The sequence below is a fragment of the Scleropages formosus genome, chromosome 15 (assembly GCF_900964775.1).
Source record: "Scleropages formosus chromosome 15, fSclFor1.1, whole genome shotgun sequence".
NCBI lineage: Eukaryota > Metazoa > Chordata > Actinopteri > Osteoglossiformes > Osteoglossidae > Scleropages > Scleropages formosus.
Window position 1 is genome coordinate 21,570,905 of NC_041820.1, and position 10,966 is coordinate 21,581,870.

The 10,966-nt window shown below is 40.6% G+C and overlaps 1 protein-coding gene across 3 annotated transcripts in view; it reads right to left on the reverse strand.

Annotated features, from left to right (window-relative positions):
* Positions 1-567: 567 nt before the first annotated feature.
* Positions 568-10,966, reverse strand: part of bahd1 (bromo adjacent homology domain containing 1) — a 77,643-nt gene continuing 67,244 nt past the window's right edge. For all 3 annotated transcript variants that reach the window (XM_018727853.1, XM_018727852.1, XM_018727851.1), the window contains exons 3-7: positions 5,163-5,536; positions 3,590-3,749; positions 2,509-2,588; positions 2,059-2,150; positions 568-871 (exon numbers count right to left, since the gene is read on the reverse strand). In XM_018727853.1, the coding sequence (XP_018583369.1) occupies positions 685-871; positions 2,059-2,150; positions 2,509-2,588; positions 3,590-3,749; positions 5,163-5,536 (893 nt within the window). In that variant the 3' untranslated portion in view covers positions 568-684. The remainder of the gene's footprint in view (positions 872-2,058; positions 2,151-2,508; positions 2,589-3,589; positions 3,750-5,162; positions 5,537-10,966) is intronic.

Sequence of the window (10,966 nt, forward strand, 5' to 3'; positions counted from 1 at the left end):
CCCAGTCAAAAACCCTTTTTGGCCGAGTCCTTCTATTTTGCTAGTAAAAGGTGCATTAACACATCACTGGAGAAGACCTTCTCCATTTCCTTCCAAAGTTGCTCATATTGCACCTAAAATTCTGATCTTGGAACGGCTCGACACTTTACTGATATTGTCTGGTCAGCACACAAGACGCACGCGAATTACATAAATATGCAAATTCACTCATGGGTACCTTCATCCTGCATGATTTAAAAAAAAAAAAAAAAAAAAAAAAAAAAAACCCACCAGCAGACATGTTTGTGGGGTTTTCTTTTGTCAGTGTTGTCCTTTTCTTCTCTTTGCTGTCACCGATATGTTGTGCATTGACGTTTGTCCACACCCCTTCGCAGTGACCTTTGGGAGAACAGGACCGCTAGGCTGGGTGTGAAATCTCCCAGCGAAAGGGAAAGGGTTCAAGTGCATTGACAACTGTTAATGCAGAAAGTGCCACAGGGCTTGGGGTAAACACGTCCCATTCTCAAAAAGACCCCTCCCTCCTTAAACCCACCCCCCCACCACCACCACACCCAACCCCTGCCCATCCCCGGTTGGCACCTGCTTGCTGGCTCAATCTGTCCAAGAAAAATTGATTGTTTCTGCCCTGGGTTCCTTTCTCAATGTGCAATTTCCTTCGGTTGCCAGCCCACCGGCTGAGCGGTGCTACTGCAGGTTCTTCAAAATGCGTCCGTAACGAAAGTCGTAGACATGGCGGCAGAGGAACACCAGGTCAGGGTCAATGTTGGCGGGTACACGGCGGTGAGCCGGGATGGTGTACTCTGTTGAAGGTGGCACCAGGGGGGCACTTTCTGGGAGACCCTCCCCACGGCGCTTCACCAAGGCACAAAATCTAGAACAAACCAAAAAATACATATGTGCTCAGTCCAACAGTTCAGACAAATGATATGACAAATGATTATTTTTACCCCCTGTAGTTTGAGTAAAGCAGGTATATATTTGTTCCATAACTACGAAGACAGTATTGTGTTTCACAGTGTTTTTGCAAGATTTGCAAAAACCATTTAACACTAAGCTCGCATTATGAACAATGTAGATAAATGCTCAAAGATGCAAATACATTTCAGTTTATAGAGTATCCTTTAAATTCTCCCCCGTTTACCTTTCTTTTTTTTGGTTTGCGGAGCAAATGTTACTGCACTTTCAAACACCACCATTTGTTAGGAGCAAAACACAAACAAAGAAGGATTAAATCGAACTGACTTTTACAAAGGACCACCGCTACCTGGCTATCAGTAGAGAGAGGTTTAGTGTTTCCAGCTTGTGTCTGATATTTCTGAGTTGGTCATCAATATCCAGATGTGGAACGCTGCATGCTTATGGACATCAATAAGTACTTAATAGGAGTTTGTGGAGGCAATTTATTTTTGAGTTTTTTAAAATTAGTTTTAATGTAGCTTGAAGTTAGTAAAAGTATTTTAGTGTATTTATTAGCTATATCTGAGAAATCAATTTCAGAACTGGGAAAAAAAAAAAAAAAAAAAACACTAAATGGGATGCCGTGGAGATAAAAAAAAAAAAAAAAAAAAAAAAAAGTTATTTTCAGAAATTCTAAAGTAGAACTGATGTTGCTTCAAAGTTAATAAAAGACCAAATAAATTGTTCTGCAGCAAACACTGCGTTCCCTGCCTTACTCTCTGTGTGTCGAGGATGGGCTCTGGAAAACACTGGCCCTACACAGGATGGCCACTTCATGAAAATAAAGTCGTATAGTGAATTTTTAATTCATTACTGCTTCATCTATGGTCATGGAACCTGACCCTTGTATAAATCAAGCAACAACCATAAGTTTTTATTGATTGTGATGCAGTACTTGGATTTATAAGCAAACTGAGTTATGATCAGACTTAACCGTGTTTGTAAGTTGAGGACCCAGAGCATTTAACGTGTAGGAGACTCCATTCAGCTAAGCTGAACTGGTTAGAAACTTCAATATTTAAACGTTTGGCCCGCCAGTTTCCTGCCCATATATGCTACACTTCAAAATGCCATACTGTCTTCAGAAGAATGTCACCTCACCTACAGTACTGGGCTAGAGTCAGCACGTAGCACTTGTCTTCAATGCAGGCAACGCTGTTTTCATCCTGATGCCGGGAAGCAAATATCTCATTCTAGAACAACATGGGACGAAGAAGTGATAAAATTCACTGCTAATTCTTCACTAAGACACACAGTGCAAAGTAAAGAAGCATCAACTGTTCTCTGTATAATAACCAATAACCTCTGATACCATTGCTCCATCATGGATTTATGGCACATTCTGAAGGTATCTGCTTGGAGTATACCTATTAAAGCTGTTGTACAGCTTGCAGGGAACTCTGAGGTTGCCCCCTATGGCAGCAACCAGACATTACTGTCCTTCCACAGGCTATTTCTTCTAAAAATACATTTCTTCCTGCTGATACAGGAAGTATGCAGTTGCCCTTCATGTGGTGACAGGGTTACAGTGCAAGTGCTTTGAAAACACACCTCACAGTGCATGCTGGAATTCCGACCTCCCTGTGTGTGCTCAGGTCGGTAGTACCAGAACAGGCTCATCATCATTTCTCCTGGAAACAATGGGTAAGAACACACAAAAACACAGAGACACACAAACGGATAGTTATAATTATAAACAAACACTTACCAAATCACTGTTTGCTGCTGTGCTCTTATCAGGTTTAGTGCTTCATTTACAACCAGTAGAACAGTACCGTTATGGTCCATTATAAAATAAAATCATGTTCTTCCAAACTAACAAAAGCACCTAATGTTCTGTACCTTGCAATACTATTATCTTTTTGCGTGCTGCGCATTCATTTAGAATGTATGTGAATATAAACAATGCTGAACATTTTGTGCTTCTATTGTGGAGAACATACAAACACAGGAAACCTGCCACAATCCAAAATGCACCAAGCAAGTGATTAAGCTTTCTGCAGGTAAAAACAGCCCACGTTGTCCATGAAACAATGTGAGTAAACAACGGAAGTTTACTCTCACAATGCTCATGTCCCGTACCAGCCTTCAATAGCTGCAAGAGCACAAAGTTCATTAATAAAGAACCTGTTCTCCAATGTGATGTGGATTATATACATTATGTGGTTAACAAAAATGAAAACGGTAGCTGAAGGGATCTTAAAAATAGTCTTGCAGACTACCTCGTATTTGGAATTAACAAATTCAGCTGAAAGACTTGCCAAAAAAGTAGTATTAGCATAATGCCCATTTTCAGGCTAATAACACTGCCTGCCTCTCTTTTTCCTCTGGCTCAACAGGAAAAAAAAAAGTGGTTTACCCAAAAAGGTTCTTCATGCTATTACATTTTATGTTTAACAACACATGTTATAAACAAGAATGCTACTATACTACAAATAGCCTGCTATACAACCACTGTGCTACTTTTGAAACAAGCATATCAAAGTGCATTTTTGTAATAGTGTCCTATTTACACTTTTAAGAGCAAATAATATTCAAGTTCATGTTTGTATAGCAGAGTCATTCATCAATAAAGAATTTTTAGTTTTGTATGAATAAATAAACCTGCAAAACAATACTGGGATGGACTCACCTGTATCAGGATCCTCCCAAAGGGCAGATATTTTTGCCACATAAGGCAGGGATTTCTTCCTGGGGCCAGATCGCAGCAAGACAGTGTCTCGAACCCGGATAACCTCTCCGTCCCGCTGAACACCATCATAACAGCGGCGTAGAGCTGTCACATCCTCCCCCTGGGAGAAGAACCGATATTTCACTCCTGCAAACCTGCCCACATGCAACCCAAAGATGAAGTGACTTCACTACTGCCTGTACTACTGTGCTGTATGCATCATACAATCAATATCCTGCTCTTAATAATGCAAATAACTGCTTGTTGGGAATTCCAAGGACACTTAACCAATTCTTAAATCAGTAAAACACTAATGACTAAGGACTGTAAGGAAATGAAAATACTGTGCAACTGACCTAAAAACAATACACAGTAGATAAATTTAAAAAAAAAAAAAAAAAATTTAAACCTTACAAACATATAAGGCTGATTCTGTGCACATACATGTCTTCAGAGCAGGAAATGACTCAGAAGTGTTTTACTCCATTTTGTATTTTTGTCTTAGTAAAGCTCACTTAACCTTGGACTAAAATCTAATTTAACTTCTACAAACACACACAGATCCGCTCTCATTAATTCACCAAAACTGCAGCACAGAACAGATTCATCCACATTCTAAAACTTTTCACTAATTGCAAACTCTATCCGCCTCTTAGTACTCGTTAATTCATCAACTGAGAAGTGTTTCCGGTTAGTTAAATATCACTGCAACATTATAGGCCGCATATGAAATGACATCAGTTGTGTAACCCATTCTCCATACATAGCATAAAACAGTGTACAGTACTGCATCTTGCATTTGTTAGTGATCCAACAATGGATAAAAAGTGAAGAAAAGAAACTGAACTGACTATTGTAGAGAAACAGAAAAATGAAACTTGTGTTTATAATATAATGCCAAAGGTATGTCAGAAAGAAACTGTTAGTCAATTCAACCTCAAATGAGACATTTGACCCCCTACTCTGGACAATATCCTGACTCAAAAGAACAAATGGTCTGTCATAAATGCAAATGTTTCATTATCATGAAATGATCCAAAGTGTGCGAGATCTGAAGAAAGAAGGGGGAGGACGATACACTTATTTTACAAGCCACACTATAAAGGCCATACTTGCATGCTGCACACAGAAGGCCTGTTCTCAATAATTCAACAAATTTGCTAACCCACTCAAAAACAACATGTGGCAGATTAACAAGAGTGCACCTGCATCTTAACAATTCACTTTACTTCAAACTTCAGTTTATTTTTACTTTACCAAAAGTGAGCTCAGCTGTAAGTCCAGGTGTGAAGCCGTCATTAATTGAAATGAAAATCCAAGATCTGGAGGACTAAAGCTCTGGAGGTCTAACAAATTAACCAATGATAAATTACAGCAGTAGCTTTCAGTGGCTTGCCAAAAGCCAGTCGCACTGTCATTCCTGCATGTCAAATTAAACATAAATTAGAGCAACAGGAAATGGAGTGGAAATATGGCAACCCTGGTTAAGACTAAGGCCACCTGTTACCAGTACAGCTGGTGACAGGGTACTCACAACAATGAAGATCTCCTTCTCAGTAGGCACTCCCACAGGCAGCCAGCCGTTGGTGGCCCGCCTGCGCGTGATCTTCTGCTGCTTGTTAGCTGTGCCACTGGAGCGGCTAGGGGCCAGCTGACTGTCAGACAGGTGTGGACAGCTGGCAGAGCTTCGCACACCAGAGCGGGACCCACTGGGGGGTTTGGCGCTCTGGGGACACTCGCGTGCCACCCGCAGCTGCACCTGTGGCTGGCTGGGGTCTGACAGCAACGTGGAAAGGTGCGGCGCTGACTGGCCAGCAGGAGGCACACTGGGAACAGGGCAGCCCGAGAGGGGTAGGGCAGGTGACACAGGAATAGAGGGGCTGCGATCCTCCAGGGAAGAGCAGTCCTCTGTGGACGAGCACAGACAGCACATGTTAAAACCAATGTGTATCATACATATATCCAAGTTACAAAATGACAGGACTATGCCAGATAAAGCAGATATGGTCTAGTTGTCCATATAATTAAAAAATATATAGAAACAGCATTGTAGTGATGACACTGATATTAAATATAAGCACATTTCACACTTTATTAATAAATACATAAGGCAGTTTCAGTTAAAAGTTAAGAAAAGTCAAACAAATAGCTCTAGGCCATGAAGCTAGTGGGAGGTAATTGGTGGCAAATAAATCTTGGAAAGAACCCATCTCACGTGTAGCCTTAAGATGACCCAATATGCTAATTAATATAAATTTTAAAAAGACACATTAGAAAGGATGACAAATTGATAACACAAACACTAGTTAGAAATCTATACAGCAGCCCCCACTGCATAAGCCACTCATAAAAAAGCCAACTACAGTTTGGATGTCAGCACTGTGTGACTTTTGTCATGTAATCATAGCTAGGAGGCAATGAGGGGAGCGGCAAAGGGAGGGATACAAATGAGTGCAGCAGTAGTAAAGATGTGTGAGCTACAGGGTAGAAGCAGGGACCATTTACACTGCTGGTGAAGTCAAAAGCCCATTTACACTGCTGGTGAAGTCAAAAGCCAGGGGAGGACCAAACAAGCATCCCCACAAATACCATCGCAGAGCTGGTGGGGCTCCACTTAGCATGAGAGCTTGAAGGCTCTGAGAATCCAGCCACCCCAGGGACACATTAACCAATCAGAGTTGAAGGGGCTTACAAAACAACTGAATCCATCCAAAAGAATGGATTCCAGCCCACTGAGCCTGCTTACTCCCACAGGCAATACTGGAAAAATGAGTGTGATCTTCCACAGAATTGGAGCACACTCCATCATTCCACACTTCACTGGTCATGCTCTGCTACATGGGCACTTGGATGATTGCCTCCCGCCAGCAGGGGTCAGTGGCACACAAGCTGCCAAGACCTGGCCATCACCCAGGACATTAATCACAGCTGTCAGTGGCCAGGGTTCAGAAAGGGACTGAAGAACAAGAGATGCATGTGGGGCTAGAAGTGTATTCATCAGTTCAGAACAGAACAGGTTTTCGCTCCCAGACCGGTCTCGTCTCTAGTGGTCCCCAGGCCCCTACCTTCCTAATAACTATTCATAAACTGGAGTCAGTCTCTGGACTGTGCTCCACCAAATTAATATATGAAGAATAAGCCCAACACACACTATTCACCAAGGGCAAATCATGCACCGTGCCACTCTCTCACTGGCCTGGGAGGCCACAAGCTTTGTGTGCGTGTGTGTGCACGTGCGTGTGCATGCGCGCAACAGGCCACTTTTGTCTGCACTTAGCTGTGCCTACTTCCTACAGGACAACACCCAGCCAGCCTGGTCTCCCAATGTCAAATGTCAATCTTTGTACAGGCCACAGGGAGTGTAGTGGTTAGAGCTGCTGCCTTGCCCTCAAAGGACCAAGGTTCAAATCCATGACCTGTTGTAGTACCCTTGACCAAGCTACTAACCCTAAATTGCTCCGGTAAAAATAACAGCCACTTGAAGAAAAACATTAGCTAAGTAAGTAAATGTACATGTTCAGCAGACATTAAGCATGAATCTAAGTGGACGAAAGACTGGGGCAAAAGACCAAATGCTTAAAGAAAAAAAAAAAGATGTCTCCCCATGTTCGATCTAAGTCCCACAGAAAGCAAAAAATACCCCCCCCCCCCCCCCCCCCAAAGTCTCCCTGTCCACTTGCATGAGTAGAATTAAGAGGTTCCAAGAAGTGATAATTTTTTGTAGTGTTTTTTTTTTTTTCTTTTTTTTGGGAAGCAAAAGCTCTTTTAAAGACTTCTTCCATTAGACTGAACTACATAATCTCTAAGTGTCTCTGCCAAACAAGTAACTTTATAGTGAGCACAAGACCTGTGGACTGCAGACTGATATGAATTGCTTCCATAAATTCAGATGTCTAAATAAACTGTGACATGTGCATGTCATCAAAAAAGGGTAACGAGGTGCAGTGGTCATAGAAACTATAGGTATACGCAAAGCATGCTGCACACATATAGGTCCAAATCCCATAAAATATGAAAATCTTGTCCCAATACAATTTACCTTTTTATCTGTCCATGCACATTGTATGTACCAGTATGTCAAGCTTCTGTTATAGTGCACTGGAAAGGGGCTGCATGACGACGAGGCTCAAAATAAGAGAACTGCACTTATTTGTTTAAAAATAATAATAATAAAAAAAAAAAGTATGGATTAAACATGTCTCATTCTGAAAATATTTTGCTTTTAGTATGCAAGTGCAATGTTTTAAAACAAAACTTAGCCATTAACAAAAAAGAAATGTCGAATATAGCCCATTGGCAAACAATGCTTAATATCATTTTTAATAAAGAAAACATATTCCATGAAAATATTGTTACTTTTACTATTCACTAAACAAGGCATGGTTTTGTTTTTTTCTGGTTGGGGGGAAATACCATTAAATTTTAAAACAGTATTTAGTATTAGAGTAATTAATTCACACCAAGCAATGAGTACATACAACCAGAAAAGAAACAGAAAACAGTAATAAACAAACTACACAATGGGTACTTAGGAAGACTTCAGGTCCCAGCTGTGCTCCCGAAACCAGATCTGTGTATAAATCCAACCACTACAATCAATAATAAAAATCTTGAGAAACTCACAGTGACTTAAAAATTCTCTATGCAGGGAACACAGGATAAAAGGCAGGAAACACTTTAGCCTGAACACCAGTGACTCACAGGACTTTTGTATCTTTTATTGAACTAGAAACAATGCATGCAACAACTGTCAGCATGTGGTCACTGCTTTAGGTTTATTTACATTTATTTATTTAGCAGATGCTTTTCTCCAAAGCGGCTTCCAATGAACTCTGTGTAGTGTTATCAGTCCACACACCTTATTCACCAAGGTGACTTATACTGCTAGATACACTACTTACAATGGGTCACACATCCATACATTAGTGAAACACACTCTCTCTGTGTCACTCACACACCATGGGGAACCTGAACAGCGTGTCTCTGGACCGTGGGAGGAAACACACGCAGACACTGGGAGAACATGCAAATTCCACACAGACTGAGTGGGGATCAAACCCATGTCCTTTTGCACCACCCACGCACTGTGAGACAGCAGCACTAATCGCTGTGCCACCGTGCCACTTTATTACACATACCTTCAATAAACATGTAGTAAGAGGCATAGATTGATTTATTCATTAGGTAGGTTCTGCAAATATCTTAGATATAGAAATATTAATTTTTATATATACAGCAGGACTTAACTGTAACTGTGCTGCAATCTTGTACCATGTGCTGTGTCACTCTGATGAGAAGTGCACTCCAGGGAAGGGGGGGAGGGGGAATGAATTTTAACTTCAAGCTACAATAAAACAACCGAAAATGTATTCACTAATTCATATTTAATGCTCACTGTTGACTGACTGACTTGGTCCAACAAATTGAGGTGTTACTGACGACCAATATTTGGAAACACAAATATGACCTTTAAACTGAAACTGGAGTTGATCTGGTTCCACATCCCCAATGTGTTCTGGTGCCCTTTACTGCCAACCAGTGTCAAAATACAGAAAAGCAGGTGATTTTCACTGTAACACACAGATTTTTGAGAACAGACAAAAATATAAGGCTGGGGATGATGACACATTGCTTCAAACATTGTCCCAGCTGTGTTCTGCAACTTGAGCACTTTTAATCACAAGGACCCATTGTACTACCTTTTATCACCAGTGTGATCTTTACTCACAAAAAATATTCTTTGCCAACAACTAACTTTTCTTAAACAATGTGCTTTAAATATACAGTATACCTACACCTAACTTTAGCTACTTAAACGACAAAAATTGCCACAAACACAATGTGAGTATCACCCGAAAACTATTAATCAAAGGACTAACAGGAGGACACATCAAGAACAGAAGTCACTGTTGGTCCTATTTTGGTACTTCCCTGGTGATACAAGCAGGAAATGCACAGACACTAGAACCTGTATAATTAACATAACTTGCTGAAAGCACAAAGGATGCCCGTTTTCAACTTCCAAAGAAGCACCAAAATCAGGTGATGAAACAGCTTACAAGGAATGTCTTGCACTGACAAGTCAACCCTAAAGACTCCTCAGAAAAACAAATGTATAGGTACAGCAACAGTGATTTTTCCCCCCTTCCTCTTCCAACTCTGTTGTTGTGACGGCATTTTTCAACCCAAGGAGTACCATCAGTTCAAAGAAATATGTTGGCACTCGGAACACCCTTTATAAAACTGAGATAAAATGGATGTAAAAAATAATACATACGAGACATACTTTGTGGCTTAAACGTACAGGAAGCCATTTACAGACATACCCCATACCGACTAAAGATGATGATCAACTGCCATGATGGACAAGATACCTTACTGAACTGGGAAATCAAGCTACCACACAGCAACAATCCCATTATTGCTTACTTATTAAATTGGCTTAGGAAGTCTTATTTAATCTAGAATGCCCAGGAGGGGTGAGCAGTTGGACCCCCAGAGGGTTTTTCTCCCTCAATTTTCATTTGGGAGTTTTGTTCCTTCCCTCTATAGCCAGTAGGCATACTTATAGCTCTATTAAAGCAATGTATTATGGTAGTCTGTAGTCAGCTGTCTTCTATGTATCTTTGTTCTGATGTACTTGTTTTCCTTGCCTTATGCCTGTGTTAATGTGCTGTCACTGCATGAGAAGAGCGCTTTAGAAAAATAAATTAAACTGAATTTACTTTTAACACAATTGGATCAAAATCAAAACAAAAACATTTTGAGTAGTACAATTTTTTTCCTGAAAACTTAGCTTTCAAAACTACTGGCACCCCTTCAACTAATATTTGGTGAATAACCCCTGGAGAGCAAGCGCTAAGAAGAACAGCAGCACTAAGCCCCTGTATACCATCCTGTTAAATTTGACAAGGTTGGAGCACATTTTTTGAGGCATCTTGGACCAGTCCTCCATGCAAAACATCATTAGATCCTTGACAGTCTTAAGTGTTCACTTCCCTCTTCAATTCAGACAACAGGTTTTCAAGTATATTCAAGTCCTGAGACTGAGATGGCCACTGCAAAACCCTGATTTTGAGAAACAGATATAATAATACAGAGTTTAAAATACCACTAAGGACAGTCTGGATAATAATCAAAACGTTTCTGTCTGGAAGAGTTGCAAATTCACCAAATAATGAATATGAGAGTATTGTCCCCACACCCTCAACAGAAATGCAAACACACTCATAAGGAAACATACTGAAGTGCTGAAAGTTTAACTGTTTTGAAAAGCACACATTTAGTGTTTTAACTTTTTGTACTAAACCGTCCCTAGACCAGTTCACATACAGAGAG